Genomic DNA, 22,271 nt, shown 5'->3' on the forward strand with positions numbered 1-22,271 from the left:
CTGGCGAACCAGAGCAGTACACGGAAATGCCGTTTACCTTCCCACCAGAGCGGTACCTATTTATCTACTTGCACTTTGACGTGCTTTCGAACCACTAGATGGGCAGGAGCTGGGACAGAGCAATGGGAGCTCACCCCATCACGGGGATTCGAACTGCTGATCTTCTGATTGGCAAGTCCTAGGTTTAACCCACAGCGCCACCCACATCCCTCTGCCCTCCATACCCATTTGCAATTAAGCAGACAATGACAAGACACAGGGCCTTCTCAGTGGTGGCCTTGCTTCTGTAGAACTCCTCTTCCATGGAAGCCTGCCTGGCACTATCTTTGTTCTCCGTTTTGTGCCAGATAAAAATATTCCATTTTTTTAAAAAAAAAATCTGCCTGGGCCTTTACAAAGTTCTGCCCCCCCTTTTTTTAATGCCATATTTTCAGAAGTTGCCATTTGTTACTGCGCTCTTAGGGAATCTATCACCTGTTGTCTTTCACTGCCTTATGGCATCTGTCGGTCTGAGAGGCAAGGCTGAAGAACAGCTATTAAAGGTTTCAACGAAGGAACAAAAATGGAGTGATGGGGAATCCTGGGATGGATGTGTGTGAGAGAGAGCCGGCATGTTGACAGGAATATGTTTGCTCAGAAACTGGGTTTAGATATTTGTGGTCTCTTTCAGAGTATGGGAAGCCTTAGACCTGTCTCTTATATGAACACATGCATTGTAAGGTTTTAACATTTTGTACTGTTTTGTAAGTCATTGCGGGTCACTTTTTGTGAAAGTAAGGAGACTAATAACTACATTAAATAAGCAAAACAATAATTCTGTGGTGGAGACTGCCTGCAGTTTTGCCAGAGAGAGATAGACAGTGTAGAAGAACATGCAAAGCAGCCTAAGAAACAAAGTCGGGTTGTGGATGTTATAATTGCTGCTCCATGATTGCAATCACGGGATTGTTGTCTATCACATGACAGTATATGTCTATCACATGACAGTATATGTTTTGACTCCACAGAGTGGGAAGTGACGGAGACAGGATGTTTGTGTTCCTGTGTTCCGTGAAGTGGGACTATTGTCCTTTGTTTTTTCTCTTTGCTGTCTGATGCTAGAGAGAGAGGGAGTGATGTTGCAGTGCTCCGTGTGTGTTTATATGTAAATAAAGTAGATTAGCCAAAATGCTGAGTTGCTGAGGTCTGTTACACAAGCTGCAAAGACTCTGCGGATCCCTAAGTGTGCCGATGTCTGTAGGCATTGGTCACTGTGATGTTTGGGCAGAAGAAAGCTCCTGAACAATCGATCAGGAGGGAGAGAACATGCCAGTCGGGCATGTGTCCTTGCCAGGGTCCTACTTGAGTGTAGGACAAGCTCCTGATGGGGGGGGGTAAGGATCAGGGTCCCTACCTGAAGGAGGATGCCTGCCAAGTCATCGTCTGGACCAAGAACTCGGATCTGGGCCAAAGCGCGGATCCTGCCCTGCCCTTGTGGAGTCTCAAGGCTGCTTTTGGGTCGTGGAGAATCATCGCTGTCTGAAGAGAAAATAATGGGGAAATCTTGAGAGTGGGGCTTTTTCAAGAACCTGTCACGTGCAGATGAGGGAGGCACTGAGGAGGAATGGTGGGAGCCTCCCCCTCCCTCTGATCAGGATCCTGAATCTTCCCAGGAGCAGTGGGACAGTATAGATTTGGAACAATGGTTTGCCGAGGGACATAGTTCAGAAAACAGTTGGGAAGAACCAGGGCGTGAACAGTTAGGCGAAGCAGAACTGGGAGAGAGAGAGAGAGTTAACAGACTCAGTGTTGCTGGAAAGCCTACATTTGATCAGCCCAAGGTCAAGGAGGGCAGATAAGATGGCAGCACAGAAAGCACAGTGGTTGTGAGATCAGTTTGCAATAATAACAATAATAATAAATTTTTATTTATACCCCACCCTTCCCGGTTGTAGTTGCCTTCTGTAATCATAGACCACACCTTCTTGGAGTGTTTTGTTACCGATTCATTTAAGTCCTATTGGCAACTGCAAAAACCAGCTGTTTTAAAACAATTTTTTGTTTCATTTCTGTAAGCCACCTGTTGCTACTAAAATTCAATTTTTAAAAATGTGGGGAGAGAGGAAATAAATCGCTGGAACTTCGCCACACAGTGAAGACATTTTTGTCGTCCCCTGCTGCCGCTGCCAAACCACATTTAGTCTCTTTTTTTGTATTGCTTCTTGAGTGTAACAGCTTTATCGCTGTGGTTTTAAAGTTGCATTTTAGGATTTCTATTTATTCTGTTTTGAGCACTTTATGCAAGCAGATTTGAGGTTACTTTGTGACAGAAAGTGGCATGCAAGAGCATGCAGAACGAATGAATGAATGAATGAATGAATGAATGAATGAATGAATGAATACCTCGGCGAGATGGGATAGAAGCGGTGAGCAGCGAGTGGAATGTCTGTCCGCCAGTAGCTCCTCTCTCATGCTGGACCTCCACCAGGTGAGCCATGTAATCTGAAAGAGAACAAATCGCCAAAAAGAAAACAAAAAACAGGGACAGTGGATAGTGTTGTTATACAGTTCAATCACTAGGGGGCACTGGAGTTAATTGTATAAGGCTGGAGTTAGGGAATTTCTTGTGCGGACAGGATCAGCGGCTGGGAATCGCAAGTGGGGAGATGGCTGCTGAGCTCAGATTCTGCTTGTGAGCTTTCCCATATACATCTGGCTGGCCACGTTCAGCACCCTTAACAAACTACAGCTCCCAGAATTCCTTGGGGGAAACCATGACAGTTCAAAGTGCGATCATAGCACTTTAAATGTATGGTGTGGGTGTGGTCTGAATGGAACAGAAAGTGTCCCATGGAAAGCTAAAACACAGGAGAAATGTCCTTCCCTGCTTAATGTTGCAAGAAAGAGCTGGTGGATGTGATGCTTTTTAGATGCCACTGAGACTCCAACTCCCATCAGCTCTTGCTAACAAACCAGGGGATGATGGTAGTTGAAGCCGAAAACATCTGAACGGCAGAAGGTTGGGAAGATTATGATACGCACAAACAAACCTGCCCGTATAATATGACCCATGCCCAGAAGGTTGATGCTGAATAATAAGAACAATAATAAAATCAACATACAGTCATACCTTGGGTTACAGATGTTTTGGGTTGTGCGATTTTGAGTTGCGCACTGCGCCAAACCCGGAAGCACCGGAACTGGATACTTCTGGGTTTTGGCGCTTGCGCATGCGCAGAAGCTGCAAATCGCGACCTGCGCGTGTGCACATGCGGTGCTGCAAGTTGCAAACGTGCTTCCTGCATGGATCACATTCGCAACCCGAGCGTCGACTCCGTTCCGCGAGTCTCTTTGTCTTGCGTTTTTTTCGTCTTGCGAAGCAAGCCCATTAGCAGCTTAGCGGATTAGCGCTATTAGCGGATCAGCTGTTAAGCAGCTTAGCGGATCAGCTGTTTAGCGGCTTAGCGGATCAGCTGTTTAGCGGCTTAGCGGATCAGCTGATAAGCGGCTTAGCGGCTTGGGGGAAAGGGGGGGAAAGGAAAAAAACCCCGCAGGAACTCGCAAGACATTTTCGTCTTGCGAAGCAAGCCCATAGGAAATTCATTTTGCGAAGCACCTCCAAAACGGAAAACCCTTTCGTCTAGCGGGTTTTCCGTCTTGCGAGGCATTCGTCTTGTGGGGCACCACTGTATTCGTTTTTTCTTCCCCTCACTTTTCCTCCTTTTTCCTGTATCACTTAGTTTTTTTATCACTGATTCCACCCCCCAATATAAAAAAGTAAAAAGATGGAGCTTGAGGGGATCCTCCCCCCGCCCACTGCCACAGCCCTGAGTTCCCTTACTTTTGTCCATGATATTCTGCTCCAGAGTCTGAGGGTCGTGGGAGACAGCCTGGTCCAGGTACTGCAGAAGCTTGCTCATGCTGGAGACGGGGATGCCAAAGGACTGGACAAACAGCAGCAGCTGCTGAGGCTCCAGGTCTTGCAGAGCTGGGACAAAACACCCCCCAAGTCAGAACCGGCTCGCTCCAAGTTCCTTGCGAACCCACAAAAATCACATTACACAGAGCCTTGTGTGCACGGCCAATTGTGTCACAGATAGCTCAACAGGCGTCTTTCTCTCTCTCTAAAATAAGTGACCACAAATATTACGATGGAAACGATGCCTTATGAGGAACGGCTAAGGGAGCTGGGCATGTTTAGCCTGGAGAAGAGGAGGTTAAGGGGTGATATGATAGCCATGTTCAAATATATAAAAGGATGTCACATAGAGGAGGGAGAAAGGTTGTTTTCTGCTGCTCCAGAGAAGCGGACATGGAGCAATGGTTCCAAACTACAAGAAAGAAGATTCCACCTAAACATTGGAAAGAACTTCCTGACAGTAAGAGCTGTTCTACAGTGGAATTTGCTGCCAAGGAGTGTGGTGGAGTCTCCTTCTTTGGAGGTCTTTAAGCAGAGGCTTGACAACCATATGTCAAGTGCTATGATGGTGTTTCCGGCTTGGCAGGGGGTTGGACTCGATGGCCCTTGTGGTCTCTTCCAACTCTATGATTCTATGATTCTATGATTACAAAACTCTTGTCATCAAATAGCTTTTTTAAACACATAATTCCTTCTTGATTTCCCACCCCTCCTTTCCTGATGTTTGTTTGAGTACTCCTTTTTAACAGCTGTTTTAGAACAAATACACTTTTATTATCTAAGCCCCGATATCGTTAAGTCTTTCAGTAATTCGTTCCTTATACAGTGGTACCTCGGTTTTCGAACGCCTCCATAGTTGAACGTTTCGGAACTTGAATGCCGAAAACCCGGAAGTAAATGCCTCCGTTTTGAGTTTCCCATATTGAGGCTTCTGTTTTGAGGCTTCCGCTTTCAGTTTTGGAACGCTTTGGAACTCAATCAGACTTCCAGAACGGTTTGCATTTGAAAACTGAGGTACCACTGTATTTCAAGCCCTGCCTGTGTCTTCATGTATGGAGGATAGTTTAACAGATAGGCCACCAATGACGTCTCTTCCCATATCCCCAGGCTGGCCGGCCTACCTACCTGCATCCACCAGCCGAGGCACCTCTGAACGGATCATGCGCAGCTTTAGCCAGTCTGGGAGGAGAAGAGCCTCTTCCGACGTGTCCACCAGGAAAGCGGTGGGGAGGGGCTTCTTCTCGGGGAACCAGATGTCCAGCAGGGTGGAAAAGTCCCCGCCCCCGGCTTTAAATAAATGTTCAGAGAGTCATCTTGCTTGCCTCGCACATATTTGCTATACCCCAAACCAGCCTTCGTCAACCTGGTGCCCTTCTGATGTTCTGGACCACAATTACACCCCCCACCCCCCCACCCCCCGTGCTGATTGGGGCTTGTGGGGTGGTAACAGCACAAAAGACGTTTTTGGGGAGAGATCTTTTATGAAGCTTATGGAAATCTTGGCCTATTGCTCAACATCCCAAAAACCAAAGTGCTGCACCAACAAGCACAAAACAACCCCTCTGCAGTGTCACAAATCCAACACAATGGTGTAACGTTGGAAAGTGTCGATCACTTCTCCTGCCTGGGGAGTTATCTTTCCACAAAGGGCCGACATTCATGCCAAAATTCAGCATCACGTGAGCTCTGCAAGTAAAGCTTTCTCCAGATTGAAGTGCAGAGTGTATGAAGACTAGGACATTCACAGGGAAACCAAAATGCTTGTTTACAAAGCAACCTGGTGCCTTCATCAACATGGTGCCCCTCCTGGTGCTCTGGACGACAAATCCCCCCCCCCCTGTGCTTGTGGGGCGGTAACAGCACAAAAGACGTTTTTTTGGGGAGGCAGCAAACTGGCAAATGATCTTTTACCGCAACTTAAGAAACAGCATAGAGAGGGTCACAGAAGCCGCCCCACCAAAGCCCACTCCCTATTAACACCAGAGATATGTGTGCATCAAAATCCTGCTCAAGTTCACCCAAGCGTCTCCTCCCCACAAAAAAAATATCTTTTCCTCTATATCCATTATGCAAATCAGGCCAGTGGGCAGAATTGACTCAGCTTCTGCTGGTCGTATTGAACAGGCGAGAAGCCACACGGGGCGCTCAGGTCCATGCTTGTGAAACACGGACCACTTATAAACGCCATCTCCAACTCCTCGAAAGAATCCATCAACGGCGTCTCCGAAAAAGTTTACACATCACTAGTAAGACAGGTGAACTAATGCCAGTGTACTGGAAGAAGCAAAGATCTCCAGGGTCGAAGCAATGCTTTTTAAACATCAACTTCGTTGGACTGGTCATGTTGTTTGGATGCCTGATCATCATCTTCCAAAGCAACTACAGTGGTACCTCGGGTTACATACGCTTCAGGTTACAGACTCTGCTAATCCAAAAATAGTGCTTCAGGTTAAGAACTTTGCTTCAGGATGAGAACAGAAATCGCGCGGCAGCGGGAGGCCCCATTAGCTAAAGTTGTGCTTCAGGTTAAGAACGGACCTCCGGAACGAATTAAGTACTTAACCCAAGGTACCACTGTACTCTATTCCGAACTTAAAAATGGAAAGCGGTGGTCAACAAAAGAGGTTTAAAGACTCTCTCAAGGCAAATCTAAAAAAATGTAGTATAAACACCAACAACTGGGAAGCACTGACTGGCCTGCAAGCGCTCCAATTGGAGAACATCTTTTACCAAAGGTGTCGTGGGCTTTGAAGACGCTCGAACTCAGGACACAAGGGAGAAATGTTACTAAGCGGAAGGCACGCTTGGCAAATCCTCACCGTGATCAACTGCTGCCCAGAAACCTATGTCTCCACTGTGGAAGGACGTGTGGATCCAGAATTGGCCTTATGGATTCACTATTAAGACCGTCTTCATGAAGGACAATCTTACTCGGCTACAAGAGATCGCTAAAGAAGATCCACTGGAAACTGCTATGTAGCCACTGCTTAAGGCATCAGAGATTTCCTCGGGTATTTGTCTCACCTGCCTCTGCACCTATAAGGTCTAGGGACCTTATATTCATTTATTTAAGGGGGAGAGAAACCGGGAGCACCAAACTGAAATCTGCAATTGGCGCTTCATTCCACAGATTCTCTTCTTTCACAGGAGAAAGACAGAGCCTCTTAAAGAAGCTTTGCAGGGATTCAAGGAGAGATTCCCCATTCCATTTGGCTCAATCAGGCATGGATCTATTAATTCCTGCCCGGGGCAAAGGAGGCTGGGCAGAGAGGCAGATCCAGCATCCACTGGAAAATACCTAACCTCCATCATTCACCTTGAGGTGGTCCGAGAGTCAGCAGAATCACCATGGCATGGACGACCAGGATGTGCATCGTTGCTGTTTCTCCGGTGCTCCAGCGGAGGAACACCTGATCTTGGGACTCCGACTAGAGAGAGGAAGAGAGAAGATTGGGTAATGAAATGCAACCGCTGTTGGGAGAAAAATGGCGGCTGCTCACTTGCAGAATGCTCACCCCTAAGAATCTCGCCTGGCCCCTTCCTTGGGGAGAACGTTTCTAAATCAATCCTTTTTATTAAAAAAAACAACAACATACCTCCAAAAAGCTTTTATTGCTGTCTCTTACATTAAAAAAAGAAAACTGATCCTGTTTCTAATACATGCAATTTATTTCATTGCTTCACTGCTTTTTTAAAAATCATAAACGGCCTTGCAAGGGCTTGTCCAAAAGGGAGAGTAAAACCAAAATAAATATAGAGGGTGAATTTATTTATTTATTTGATAGATTTATATCAAGCCCTTTCTCCAAAATGGAGTTCAGAGAGGTTTAAGGCAATGATAATAAAAATTCAATGATCATTAAAATACAGTGAGTCCAACACGGTAGTTGTTGATAAAACAACGGTAGATAAAACACCGTGGAATTGGATCATGCACAAATAAAAAAGTATTCAGTTCCTTTTTCATTTGACATATTTGTATCTTGCTTTTCCAACAACAAATGTTGAGCTCACAATAATCGCAGCAGCATTAAAAACACACACACAAACATTGCAATCATTATAATATCAAACCCAATTGCATATAAATAAACACAACAACAATACATTTCTCAAAACAATGACACAATTCAATAAAGGCATCATAACTCATAGTTACTTCCTAATCGCAGGGAACCCTACGCCAAAACAACAACAAAATAGATTAGCTGTGTGTCCTGTTGGTTTTCAAACGAACTGTTTTGCAACGCTACAATGGATGGAAGCCTCATTCACCGAACGTGAATTGTAGATACTTACACGGAATGATACATTCCTTTCTGTGGAGGCAGACCAAATCATTTGGGAGGGAATGCCAAAGACATGGGGCTGCCACCAAGAAAGCCCTGACTTGTGTCGCTGTCCTTCTCCCAGCCTCTGTCCTGGACAGGACGATGAGCAGGGCTCCCCCCCATGACCGTAACACACGGGGTCACTGAGTAACAGGGCAGGCACTCCTCCAGGGACTCAGCGGGGAAGGAGAGGGACACTCACCCAGCTGTAGACCTCCTCGCCCTCTTTGCTCTGGCGCATGCGCTTGATGTAGCGGGAGAAGACGGAGAGCAGGGCCACCAGCACGGCGTCAGACTCTGAGCTGTAGGAGAGCTTCGAGAAGAGGTGGGTCATGATGGTGGACCGTTCCACAATCAGCCTGGCCACGTCCTGAGAAAGTCAACGGCAAACAAGGCATGAGAGCTGCACTGGCTCTCCGTGGAGTGCAGGATCAGGTTTAAGGTGCTGGTTTTAAAGCCCTATACAGCCTAGGACCCTCGTACCTACAGGACCACCTCTCCTGGTATGTCCCATGGAGGACCTTACAGTCTTCAAACAAAAACATCTTGGAGATCCCGAGCCACAGAGAGGTTAGGCTGGCCTCAACCAGAGCCAGGGCTTTCTCGGCCGTGGCCCTGATCTGGTGGAACACTCTGTCACAAGAGATTAGGGCCCTGCGGGACTTGACATCTTTCCGCAGGGCCTGCAAGACAGAGCTGTTCCACCAGGCCTTTGGCCACGGCACAGCCTGACCCCCTCCTTTGGCAATCCTCACAGAACTCTAGCCCAATGGTTGCCATTAATCTGATTTGAACAGATTTTATAATGAAATGATTTTAGAATGTTGTATTATTTGACTGTTGTTAGCCGCTCTGAGCCCGGCTTCGGCTGGGGAGAGTGGGATATAAATAAATATTATTATTATTATTATTATTATTATTATTATTATTATTATTAATGAGAGGCTGTGAGATCAGGCCAAAGGCCCACCTAGTCCAACAGGGGGAGTTCCAAGATGGCAACATTAGGAAGCAGGCTTCAGAGCTCCGCAGATAACAGGACTGTAATTAGCGTTGATTGCTACCCAGGGAAGTAAGTTTTCCTTTTTTTACTTCTCTACTTTTAAACTTACCAACCTACTGAGATTCTATCAGCACCTTCTTGTCTATGCTATGAGAAACATCTGGGCAGTCCGCCAGTTGCTAGCTATTAACCGCCAGCTCCCTTCTATACTTTGTTCCTGGAACTCCTGGCAGTCACCACACAGAGAAGCTCTTCAATTGAACAAACTGAGCACTTTCTATTTTTTCTCTCTTCTTCGGTTGGGGAAACCTCTCCTTGTTTACTCCCCAGGGGGACGATATGCCTGCTAGTAAACGCTACAAGGACCCAGAGGATGTAGCTCTCTCACCGGTTCCCAAACAATCTAAAATAGAGGACTTTTTAAAACAAATCTGCTTTTATGGTTCCAACAAAAAACGGCTTTCTCCCCTTGATGATTATTGTGAGTGTGGGGAGAGTATTCAAGGTGAGAGCGTGGAACTGGATCCAGCAATGGGACAAGTTGATCCTGTTCCACTAAGAGAGGAAGGAATAGCAAGCAGGGAGAGCACCCAATTAACTCTAATTGCAAGAACGGTTGAGCATATCTTTCAACAAACTAGAGGTAAAAGGTAAAGGTAAAGGGACCCCTGACCATTAGGTCCAGTCGTGACCAACTCTGGGGTTGCAGTGCTCATTTGGCTTTATTGGCCGAGGGAGCCAGCGTACAGCTTCTGTGTCATGTGGCCAGCATGACTAAGCTGCTTTTGGCGAACCAGAGCAGCGCACGGAAACGCTGTTTACCTTCCCGCTGGAGCGGTACCTATTTATCTACTTGCACTTTGACGTGCTTTCGAAATGCTAGGTTGGCAGGAGCAGGGACTGAGCAGCGGGCGCTCACCCCATCGCAGGGATTCGAACTGCCGACCTTCTGATCAGCAAGCCCTAGGCTCTGTGGTTTAACCCACAGCGCCACCTGCGTCCCTCCAAATTAGAGGTATTGCCTCTCAAATAACCCAATTATCCAAAGAGGTCCACAATTTATCAGTTAATAACAAGCAGGCATTAAGAGAACACACCTAGTCCAACGTCCTGTTCTTACAGTGGCCAACCAGACAACCGCAGGAAACCTGAAGGAAAAAGGAGCTCTCTCCCCCTTCTGCAGCTTCCAGCAGCTGGTTTTCAGAAGCCCATTGCGGTGGAACCTTAATCTGTCCCAGAAGTCCGTTCGGAAACCAAGGTGCGGCTTCCGATTGGCTGCAGGAGCTTCCTGCACTCAATCGGAAGCAGCGGCGGATATTCGGGTTCTGAAGAACGTTCCAAACCGGAACATTCACATCTGGATTTGCAGCATTCGGGAGCCAAAACGTTAGATCTGCAAGGCGTTCGACAACCAAGGTACGACTGTACTTAGAAGAGTCGCCAGGTACCTGTGGCCCTTCAGATGTGTTTGAACTCCAGCTCCCATCAGCCCTCCCAGTGTGGCCAGTGGTGAGGGGTGCTGGGAGCTGCAGTCCAGCAATGTCCCCAAAGAACCTGGTATGAAGAACACATGGCCGAGGAGAAAGTTAAGAGGGAACCACCACAGATCCGTGTGTTTGGCCCTTAAAACGAAAGGCCTCTCTCTCACCAGCGCGAGGTCGTTGTGCTGTCCCTGTTCCTCCACTGGAGCATGCTGGGAAAGGTAAACCAAGTAAGCACTGATCGTCTGAGGATCCGTCTCCATGTGGATGGCCTGGAAATGGCAGAAAGAATTGTATTTCTCAGACTCAAGGGGGCTCAACACTAACTAATGGAAAATTGGAAACCCTTTTTATTTTATTTCTCTCCCTTTCCTTTCTTTTTTCCTTTATTTTATTTTAATTTTGTTGTTAAAGATTTTCTTGTTTTACACAAGTATGTGTAATGTCTCTTGCATTTTTTCCATGTAACATTTTTACAAATCAGTTTCATTTGTTGAGACTTTTTGGGGGGGAGGAGGGGGGGAAGATGGGGGGGTCGGGTGGTGATGTTTCTATTTTGCTTAATGTATGTAGGGTTTGGTGTCAGCGTTGCTCGTGCTGTTCATTTGTGTTTCTTTGGTGGTGAGAAAGGTTGGGTTTGGCCATGGGTGTGGCTGTTCACTTGTGGTTGGCTGTGGTGGTCTTTGTTTTCGTGTGTGAGTGGGGTGGGTGGGTGTTTTGGATCAGGTTAGCCATATGGATTTGTATGCTATTGGTGGATTTTTGTCATTGCCTTGTTGGGCTGTGTTTCTTTTTTCTTTCTTTTGCTTCTGGTTTGTGTGTGTGTGTCCTCTACTCTGGGTCACTGAGGAACCTGTGTAAGAGGCAGGGAAGGGAAGATCTCCCAGGCTGGGAGACTAGGAGGATAAACTGGAAGCTCCCAGGTGAGCTGGGGGTGACTGTGTGTCCAACCCCTTCTGGGTGAAATAAGGATTAAGATAGCTCCATCCAAGACATGAGAGAAAATAGCAACAACCGGGGGAAAGAAAAAAAGAAAAACATAACATCTTTCAAAGACAGGAAGAAACACCACGGACAGAATAACAAACACACACAGGGAGAACAAGGATCTAGTTTTGAGTCCCTCACTTGTAGTTTTATAAATCATTTAATGGGTCGACACAAATAGAAGTGATTAATATTGCAGTTGTTGTATGAGGGATTATCATTATGACCAGAATGTAATTGAAATTAACAAGATTTTGGAACGCAGAAATAAAGGAAATAATCAAACCATCGAATTTAGCATGCCACCTTATCTAAATTATAGAATTCAGTATTTGAACAATTGGTATTAATAATTGTATTATAAATCGGTATTGTTATAATGAGGCTATTATGGGATTGTAATTGAAAAACTAATAAAACTAAAATAATAAAAATAAAAATAAAATTATTTAAAAAAGAATTAAGGATTAAAATCTACCTTTGAGAGAGGGCTTTGTATTTTCTTTTTCTTTCTTTCTTTTTTCATTTAGATTCGTTTCAGTAAAATCTATGGGGAGGGAGGGAGAGGGCCCAGCACTGCTTTTCTAGCTATGTAGCATGTGGACTGGGGCTCATCAGAGGCCGGGTCGCGAGATGCCCTGGTCTCAAGCCCATCAGTTCTTAGATGGATAGGTAATTTATTACGGTCAAAGACCAGCTCGCCTTCAGTTTCTTACAAGGTGAAGACCTGCATTTTGAACTAAACCGAGAAACAAGTCAGATTAGCGACCGAGTCCTGAGACGAAGCCATCTTCCGTGTCACCCCGAGCGGGAGATCTTACCTGCTGCAAAGCAACCGCAGTGGCGGCCCTAACGCTGTCAAACAAGGGCAGTTTGGGCAAGTCACGTAGAAGCCACTGGTAGCCCTGCAGGAGCTCTGAGTCCCCAGAGTCTTCCTCCATAGGGTGGTCCTTCTCCTCTCTGTCGCGGAGTCCTCCTTCTGAAAGCACCAAAGACAGGCCCTGCAGGAAGGAGGACAGAGGCAGATTAATACAATACAGAGAATTGCAGAGTTGGAAGGGACAGCGAGGGTCATTCACTCCAACCCCCTGCAATGCAGAAATCTCAACTAAACATCCATGACAATGTCAGGAGCTTAGCCCTACACTCGAGCAGGACCCAACTGGCATGTTCTCTCCCTCCTGGTTGATCCTTCGGGAGCTTCATAAGCTTTCTTCTGCCCAAACATCACAGTGACTGATGCCAACCGACACCGGCAAACTTAGGGATCCGCAGAGTCTTTGCAGCTTGCGTGACAGAACCCCAGCAACTCGGCATGTTGGCTAGTCTACTTTATTTACATATAAACACACACGGAGCACTGCAACATGGCTCCCTCTCTCTCTAGCATCAGACAGTAAAGAGAAAAAACAAAGGACAACAGTCCCACTTCACAGAACACAGTCACACAAACATCCAGTCTCCGTCACTTCCCGCTCTGTGGAGTCAAAACATATTCCGTCATGTGAAAGACAATCCCATGACTGCAATCACAGAGCAGGAATTCTAACAGACAGATAGATGGCTGTCGAACCTCTACTTAAAAAACCTACAAGGAAGAAGAGTCTGCAACCTCCCGAGTGAGACAGCTCCACTGTCGAACAGCTCTTACTGTCAGGAAGTTCTTCCTGATGTAGAGTCGGAATCTCCCTTCTTGTAACTTCAAGCCATTGGTTCGGGTCTCCCCTCCAGAGCAGGAGAAAACAAGCTGCTCCCTCTTCCATGTGACAGTCCTTGAGGTATTTGAAGACGGCTATCCTGTCTCCTCTCAGTCTCCTCTTTTCCCAGGCTAAACATAACCAATTCCCTCAACCACTCCTCATATGGCTCGGTGGCAAAACTATCTTTCAAAGAAGCCAACAAAGGGAGTAAAACACCCCCCAAACCCTAAACAGTCTAGTGAGGGCTGCTCAGTAGCCTCAGAATGTCAGCTAGAAAATAATAATAATAATAATAATAATAATAATAATAATAATAATAATAATAATAAACAACTAGAATGGAAAGTTGGCTGAAGACCCTGCTTAACTCTCAATCAGCTTAGGATTTATGGATATATTGCCATGTTTTGCTGCACTCGTTGTGCTTACTGCCATTTGAATCTTATCCTTTTATTTGAGACCCACATCCGAATGGGTACACAGGGCAACAGATGGCCAAGCTACCAGTGGAATAAGCTGCCTGACTTCTTGAGCTGAAGAAGCATCTTCCTGGGAAGCGGTCCCGTTTCAGGAGGCTCAAGAGAGGCCCGGCGACACCGTCCTCGCCATCTTCCTTACCTTCATGGCCAGCACCCGCGAGGCCACCTGGGAGGAGCTGAGGCGCCTCAGGAAATAGTCGAGGACTTCGCACGTGGTCTGCTCGTCGGCCTTGGGTCCCAACAGCAGGTCCTGGAGGCGTCCAAGCAGCTGCCTCTGCTTCTGCTGCCTCTGTGGAGAAAGAGGTCGCTGTTTCTTCCCAGCGGTTCCTCAGCTACTGGACCGCTGAGAGCTGATGTGGGGTAGCAGCTACCGTGGCCAGGCCAGGGCAAAGGAGGCTGGGGTTCAAAGAACCGCTCAGGCCGCATCCACACCGTGAATCTGAAGAGCTCTGATGCCCCTTTAAACAGTAGTAGTAGTAGTAATAGTAGTAGTACAGTGGTACCTCAGGTTACATACGCTTCAGGTTACAGACTCCGCTAACGCAGAAATAGTACCTCAGGTTAAGAACTTTGGTTCAGGATGAGAACAGAAATCGTGCTCCGGCAGCGCAGCAGCAGAAGGAGGCCCCATTAGCTAAAGTGGTGCTTCAGGTTAAGAACAGTTTCAGGTTAAGTACGGACCTCCGGAACGAATTAAGTACTTAACCCGAGGTACCACTGTAGTAGTAGTAGTAGTAATAATAATAATTTATTTATACACCGCCCATCTGGCTGGGTTTCCCCAGCCACTCTGGGTGGCTTCCAACAAAATATTAAAATACCGTAATGCATCAAACATTAAAAGCTTCCCTAAACAGGGCTGCTTTCAGATGTCTTCTAAAAGTCTGGTAGTAGTTGTTCTCTTTGACATCTGGTGGGAGGGCATTCCACAGGGCAGGTGCCACTACCGAGAAGGCCCTCTGCCTGGTTCCCTGTAACTTGGCTTCTCTCAGTGAGGGAACTGCCAGAAGGCCCTCGCCGCTGGACCTCAGTGTCCGGGCAGAACGATGGAGGTGGAGACACTCCTTCAGCTATACTGGACCGAGGCCATTTAGGGCTTTAAATGTCAGCACCAACACTTTGAATTGTGCTCGGAAACGTACTGGGAGCCAGTGTAGGTGTTTCAAGACCAGTGCTATGTGGTCTCTGGCTTCCACCAGAGAATTATGGGGGCTGCAGTTTGCTAAGGGTGCTGAGGGTGTTTAGGAGATCTCCTGTATCCCTCACAGGGCAACCATCCCCAGAGTGGTTGAGCGATCAACTCCGCTTCACAGGAAACTCTGGGGAAATGGTAGCTCTGAGAGGAATATTGGGCTCTCTTAACAACCCTCAGCAACCTTAAAAAATGGTGGCTGTCTACCAACACTATCCAGTACACTGGCTGAGACCCTACCTGCCCACAGACTGTCTCGCCAGAGTGGTACATGCTCTGGTTATCTCCCGCTTGGACTACTGCCATGCGCTCTATGTGGGGCTACCTTTGAAGGTGACCCGGAAACTACAACTAATCCAGAATGTGGCTGCCAGGCTGGTGACTGGGTGCAGCCACCAGGACCGCATAACACAGGTCGTAAAAGATCTACACTGCCTCCCAGTACATTTCTGAGCGCAATTCAAAGTGTTGATGCTGACCTTTAAAGCTCTATGTGGCCTCAGCCCTGTAGACCTCAAGGAGCGTCTCCACTCCCATCGTTCAGCCTGAGATCCAGCTCCAAGGGCGTTTTGGCAGTTCCCTCACTTGAGGGTCAATTTCAAAAAATCCCGCTGGAAAAATGGTTGTGTCCGTGTGGAGATGGCAGTACTGAATCAGTAACTCATGTGCTTCTAGCTTGCATAAAGATTTGAGGACTAAGGTTCTTACCTCTCTACTACTAGCCATAAATGGTCACTCAACCATTGCTACTGTGCTTGCAAAAACCATTGCTACTGTGTCCTTGCAAAAACTGTAGTTTTTTTAGCAGGGACAATTAGAATACAGTGGTGCCCCGCAAGACGGAAAACCCGCTAGACGAAAGGGTTTTCCGTTTTGGAGGTGCTTCGCAAAACGAATTTCCTATGGGCTTGCTTTGCAAGACGAAAATGTCTTGCGAGTTCCTGCGGTTTTCCCCCCCTCCCCCACTTTTCTAAGCCGCTAAGCCGCTTATCAGCTGATCCGCTAAGCCGCTAAAAGCCGCTAATAGTGCTAATCCGCTAAGCCGTCAATGGGCTTGCTTCGCAAGACGAAAGAACCGCTAGACGAAGAGACTTGCGGAACGGATTAATTTGGTCTTGTGAGGCACCACTGTAACGTCTATTGTTTGATTATTAATTTAAACCTCCAGAATGCATTTTGTATAGTTAGGTTTTTACCTCTGTCTTCGGTAAATTTTATTTTGTTTTATTGCTATGGCTAGTGGCCGATGCAAAGAGAGAGCACCTACCTCTCGTTTCTTAGCACGCTGCTCTTTGCTTTCTCCTTCCTCTTCCTCCTCACCAGAGGCAGATTCGTCAGCGGCGTCATGCAGAAGGAATTCACAAAGGCACTGCACTGGCAGAACATCCAAGGAGCCCTCGCTGGACTGAACCAGGTCTGCCAGCCAGGGCATCGATTGGGAAGACGCCTAAGGAAGAAGAGGGTCAGGTTTACCTGTGGGACCACCTCAGCCCACCTAAGCCCTGGGACCTCCGGGTATAGGGCAGTAGATAAAGCCAATAAATAAAATAAATAAAAAATAAGCCCACTTGGCTGCTTCAGTCTGCAGAACTGGCACTGCTACAGGTGCCACACAATACCTGCTCCACACCTGTAAGAAATCCATCTTTTGAGTGAGGAGGCTCCTACACTTTGGAACTACTGATAACAGGCAGCACTCTTTATGGCGCCTGAAAAAAACATTTTTTGCTTAAGCAAGCCTACCCAGATACACAGAATGTTGACATGCCTTTAAATCTGTTTTTAGAAACTCCAGCGGGTGCAGAATGCCGCGGCGAGACTCCTTACAGGGTCTTCGCTGCGAGATCACATTCACCCGGTGCTATACCAGCTGCACTGGCTCCCGGTGGAGTACAGGATCAGGTTTAAGGTGCTGGTTTTAACCTTTAAAGCCCTATACGGCCTAGGACCCTCGTACCTACGGGACTGCCTCTCCTGGTATGTCCCACAGAGAAACCTACGGACTGCAAATAATAACATCCTCAAGGTCCCAGGCCTCAGAGAGGTTAGGCTGGCCTCAACTAGAGACAGGGCCTTCTCGGCTGCGGCTCCAATCTGGTGGAACGCTCTGTCACAAGAGACTAGGGCCCTGCGGGACCTGACATCTTTCCGCAGGGCCTGCAAGACAGAGTTGTTCCACCAGGCCTTTGGTCAGGGCGCAGCCTGACTCCCTCCTCTGGCAACCTGCACAGAATTTTGCTTAATCGGTTGCCATTAATTTGATTTTAATTAATTTTTATAATGAAATATTTTTAGAATGTGTGATTATTTGATTGTTTGATTATTTGATTATTGTTAGCCACCCTGAGCCCGGCTTTGGCTGGGGAGGGCGGGATATAAATAAAATTTATTATTATTATTATTATTATTATTATTATTATTATTATTATTAGTTTACGTGGTCTTAATTTTTCAAATGTTCTAATTGTTTTTAAGTTTTCACTGAGAATCTTATCGTTTTCTTCTCTGAGTAAATTGCTTTGAGGTGTCTTCTTTTAAAAGAATGAATGAATGAATGGGTCTTTGAAGCTGGATGGAAAGCCAGAACTGATGGGATCAACCAAATAACTGGGATGGTGGAGGAATTCTGCAAACAGAGGGCCACCACCAAGCAGAGGCAACCGTGTGCCGTTCCCAACGCTCTACAATAGCCGCCCCATTTCCAGCCTCAGCCTTCCATCTCTTCCCAACCCTCTTTCAGTCTTGCTCCGATTGAACAATCCTTGCTCCAACATTCTCAGCGCATCCAGACGTTGAGTCGAACCATTTGGTGCGACCCCAAAGGCTCCCCGTTTCCCGATGGATAGCATTCAGAATGATGAAACCAAGCGGCAGCCCTCTGCTGCCTTCGATTCCCCTGCCTCCCCCCACAAATGGCACTTCCCAGCCCTGGGGGTGACCCACCTGCCTCTGGATGATGTTGAGCAGGAAGTCGGGGTGTCTGCTGCGGCAGAGGAGGTGCCCCAAGCGGAGAGACTGGTTGAAGCTTTTTACCTGGTCCAGGACAGGCTGAGGTGGCCGGCGAGGGGGGCCCCTGAGAAGGGAACAGAAGGGGGTCTCTTGGCTTTTATCCCAACACTCCCCACCTCTCCACTGCTTCCCTGGAGGCTGCTAAAGACTGGTCTGCCTCGAGGGGAGGCAGAAGCGAGGCAGCGCAGGCAAAGGACAGCACACAGGCCAGAGCGGCCAGGGCAAAGCTGTCAGACGGGCAGTTCACAAAGGAAAAAATTATTAGTACAGTCACTAGGCTGGATGAATCCCAAGCCAAAATTAAGACTGCCGGAAGAAATATCAACAACCTCAGATATGCAGATGACACAACCTTGATGGCAGAAAGTGAGGAGGAATTAAAGAACCTTTTAATGAGGGTGAAAGAGGAGAGCGCAAAACATGGTTTGAAACTCAACATCAAAAAAAAAAACCTAAGATCATGGCCACTGGTCCCATCACCTCCTGGCAAATAGAAGGGGAAGAAATGGAGGCAGTGAGAGATTTTACTTTCTTGGGCTCCATGATCACTGCAGATGGTGACAGCAGCCATGAAATTAAAAGACGCCTGCTTCTTGGGAGAAAAGCAATGACAAACCTAGACAGCATCTTAAAAAGCAGAGACATCACCTTATCGACAAAGTTCTGTATAGTAAAAGCTATGGTTTTCCCAGTAGTGATGTATGGAAGTGAGAGCTGGACCATAAAGAAGGCTGATCGCCGAAGAATGGATGCTTTTGAATTCTGGTGCTGGAGGAGACTCTTGAGAGTCCCATGGACTGCAAGAAGAACAAACCTATCCATTCTTAAGGAAATCAGCCCTGAGGGCTCACTGGAAGGACAGATCCTGAAGCTGAGGCTCCAATACTTTGGCCACTTCATGAGAAGAGAAGACTCCCTGGAAAAGACCCTGATGTTGGGAAAGTTTGAGGGCACAAGGTGAAGGGGACGACAGAGGACGAGATGGCTGGACAGTGTTCTTGAAGCTACCAGCATGAGTTTGACCAAGCTGCGGGAGGCAGTGGAAGACAGGAGTGCCTGGCGTGCTCTGGTTCGTGGGGTCATGAAGCGTCGGACACGACTAAACAACAACAACCTCATGTTACGTTTGCTTCAGGTTACTTCCGGGTTTCGGAGGTTGTACATGCACAGAAGAGCTAAATTGCGCTTTGCACATGCCCAGAAGCGCCGAAACGCAACCCCCACGTGTGCAGACGCAGCATTGCGGGTTGCAAACATGCATTCCGCACAGATCACGTTCGCAACCCAAGCGTCCACTGTATAATGACAATTTTATTATTTATACCCTGCCCATCTGGCTGGGTTGCCCCGACCACTCAGATCAGCTTCCAAAACATATAAAAAGACAATAAATCACCAAACATTAAAAACTTCCCCATACAAGGCTGCTTTCAGAGGTCTTCCAAGAGGTGTGAACTTCTTTATCTCCTTGACATCTGATGGGAGAATGTTCCACAGGGAGGGCTCCCGAATCCCCACCACCACCCACACCTTCATTTATGGTACATCCCATGATCTCCCCCCACTTTGAAAGACCTGAACTTGTGTCACTTGTGTCTCCTTTGGAATACAATTCCCATCCACCCCAACCGGCACAGTTCAGATCGTACAGAGGGCGCCGGGTTGGGGAAGGCTGCCCTGGGGGAACAGAGGCTGCTTACTGGGGATCCAGGCTGGTGAGCTGAGACAGCAGGAGGCTGCTGCTCTCCGTGATGGTCTGCTTGGTTGATGCCGCCGCCAGGTGGCCCTCGAAAGCGAGGATTTCTTGCTTCTCCCGCTGCGAGATCTGAAGTTCGCGGCTGATCATTTCCGTGCGGGTCTCTTCGTCCGTCAGAGTGCAAGGAGGGTAGGAGTAATTGCTGAGGGGAACATCAGGGAAATATAAGACCACAGGAGGAGATCAATGATGTTTCCTGGGATCACATCCCAGAGGGCAGTGTGGGGATCATACAGGGTCCCCGGACATTTCACCGTCTATTGATCCCTGTGCCACCACTTTATTTCTCGCTGCCACCACCTAGGCCTTACCTGGTACAATACTGAGTCCTGTCAGGGTTAAATTGGAACATAAACTTCTGTTTATTTATTGCAGTTTAACGAGCGTGTGGCTTCATAAATGGTATCGGTCAATTACAATCATGGGGTGCCTATCCAGACCTATAACTTCCGCTACCTGCTCTCACTCCCTAAACCACCTCTCAGATATTTACTTGTCTTCCTAGCCCCTGACTCAGCTCATTTCACTACACTAACTCAACCTACCCACAGACTCTGTTCCAATTTACTCCCACTCCAACCAACCACCTAACTAACTCTCAACGAACTCCTCCCTTCGCCCTTCCGAGAGCTGGTTTTATAGTCCCTCTGACTCCACCCCCTGGGTTCTGATTGGGTAACCTGTTTAACTATTTCACCTCCAGCACTCTCATATGTTAACGTCACATGCAGGCACCACCACACAAAAGGCCCTGGTGTTAAGAGGACATAAAAGCAGTGTCAGGAGCACAGAACACTGTAAAGAGCACCTCTTCCAAGGGTCATAGCTGCTAACTCGGAGCTATCAGAAACTCTTGCCCTGCCTTCCCAGCCTTTCCCATTTTGAGTTTTCATCTGTGGTCAAGACAGGAGGACACCTCCTGTGCTAATCTTCAGCCTTCGGCTGGTTCCCCCGCTCTTTTAATGTTAACGCAGCACCCACCTGCAGCCAGAAATTGTACAATCCGTTTGGCCCACTCAGGAATCAGTCTCTACATCCTGCCCTATGTACAGACTAAGTTCCCCGAAATAGGCAGGATTAGCATACTTACTTAGTCATGGCCATTTCCATGAGCATCTTTAGCGTGGGGTACTCGTCCCAGGCAGCCAGACCTAAGACACAAGCAGGGGGGGTGGGGAGAGAAAGAGAGAATTGAGATGGCACCCATGCAGAACAGCCAGAGGTTTGAACACAGCTCTCTGCAATACTCTGCCCAATGACACACCTCTCCCCAGTAGATCACGTGTTATTTTTGTCTGTCAGTTCCTTCCTTGAACTGGTGCCTTCTGGAAGTCATTGGAATACAATTCCCATCACCCTCAGCTAATACACACACACACACACACACACACACACACACACGGACATAGACATAGACACACACACACACACACTGGTACCTCGGGTTAAGAACTTAATTCATTCTGGAGGTCCGTTCTTAACTTGAAACTGTTCTTAACCTGAAGCATCACTTTAGCTAACGGGGCCTCCCGCTGCTGCATGATTTCTGTTCTCACCCTGAAGCAGAGTTCTTAACCTGAGGTACTATTTCTGGGTTAGCGGAGTCTGTAACCTGAAGCGCCTGTAACTTAAAGCATCTGTAACCCGAGGTACCACTGTATATAATTAAACAGCCATGGCTCCCCCAGCAAAGAATTATGGGAGTTGTAGTTTGTTAAGGATGCTGAGAGTTCCCCCACTATTCCCTTCGCAGAGCTACAATTCCTTGAGCTTCCTAGGAAAAGGGAATGACTTTCTGCCATTCAGAGCACTGTAGTTTGGTAAGGGGATACAGGGTAGCTGGACCAGATGGGTCCTGGGCCCGATCCAGCAGGCTTTTCTTTTTGTCCTCAATACACTCACCGATGTTTTCGGGGTTGAATGCGGCAACAACGAGCAAAAGAGGCCAAGCTTTCCAGTAGAGAGTAGAGATGGCCAGATTTGGAGGCTGGTACCTTCAAAGCAAACAGAAACAATCATATTGCATTGCTGCAGTTTCATATTTTTTTTTTAAAAAAATGTTTCCCTTGCCCAAAGATGCTCTAGACATAGCCATTCACTATTATTGGCTCCCCACCCCTTCCTTATGTTTTCTGCTCACAATAAAAATAAGTTATTCTCTCTAGCACAAGAGTTGCATGCATGCAAATGTTACCCAGGGGGGAGCTGGATGTTCTCTGGGTGATGGTAAGTGCACAGGTTCAAGACGGCATCGATCAGCTGGATCCTCTCCACTCTCAAGACTTCAAGATCTAAAGGAAGCAGATGTATGTCATGAGCTGTGTGTTGATGCAATTCAATTTCTTAAGACTGCAGACTCAAAACTAGCGGAGTCCTAAAGGAAAACAGTGCAGATTCGACGAAGGGGAAAAGGAAATTAGGTTATATAGGAGTAA

The 22,271-nt window shown here is 47.3% G+C and overlaps 1 protein-coding gene across 3 annotated transcripts in view; it reads right to left on the reverse strand.

Annotated features, from left to right (window-relative positions):
- Nucleotides 1-22,271, reverse strand: part of INTS1 (integrator complex subunit 1) — a 75,531-nt gene that overhangs the window by 32,161 nt on the left and 21,099 nt on the right. For all 3 annotated transcript variants that reach the window (XR_014557756.1, XR_014557757.1, XM_083711234.1), the window contains exons 15-29: nucleotides 22,031-22,127; nucleotides 21,739-21,830; nucleotides 20,927-20,987; nucleotides 19,781-19,978; nucleotides 18,015-18,144; nucleotides 16,339-16,518; nucleotides 14,019-14,168; nucleotides 12,522-12,701; nucleotides 10,881-10,985; nucleotides 8,432-8,599; nucleotides 7,215-7,326; nucleotides 5,024-5,185; nucleotides 3,821-3,967; nucleotides 2,383-2,481; nucleotides 1,394-1,518 (exon numbers count right to left, since the gene is read on the reverse strand). Coding sequence is in view for 1 of the 3 variants with exons in the window: in XM_083711234.1 (XP_083567360.1) it covers nucleotides 1,394-1,518; nucleotides 2,383-2,481; nucleotides 3,821-3,967; nucleotides 5,024-5,185; nucleotides 7,215-7,326; nucleotides 8,432-8,599; nucleotides 10,881-10,985; nucleotides 12,522-12,701; nucleotides 14,019-14,168; nucleotides 16,339-16,518; nucleotides 18,015-18,144; nucleotides 19,781-19,978; nucleotides 20,927-20,987; nucleotides 21,739-21,830; nucleotides 22,031-22,127 (2,006 nt within the window). In the remaining 2 variants the exon portion in view is untranslated. The remainder of the gene's footprint in view (nucleotides 1-1,393; nucleotides 1,519-2,382; nucleotides 2,482-3,820; nucleotides 3,968-5,023; nucleotides 5,186-7,214; nucleotides 7,327-8,431; nucleotides 8,600-10,880; nucleotides 10,986-12,521; nucleotides 12,702-14,018; nucleotides 14,169-16,338; nucleotides 16,519-18,014; nucleotides 18,145-19,780; nucleotides 19,979-20,926; nucleotides 20,988-21,738; nucleotides 21,831-22,030; nucleotides 22,128-22,271) is intronic.

Source organism: Podarcis gaigeae (genome assembly GCF_964106915.1).
Source record: "Podarcis gaigeae genome assembly, chromosome: 14".
Taxonomy (NCBI): Eukaryota; Metazoa; Chordata; class Lepidosauria; order Squamata; family Lacertidae; genus Podarcis; species Podarcis gaigeae.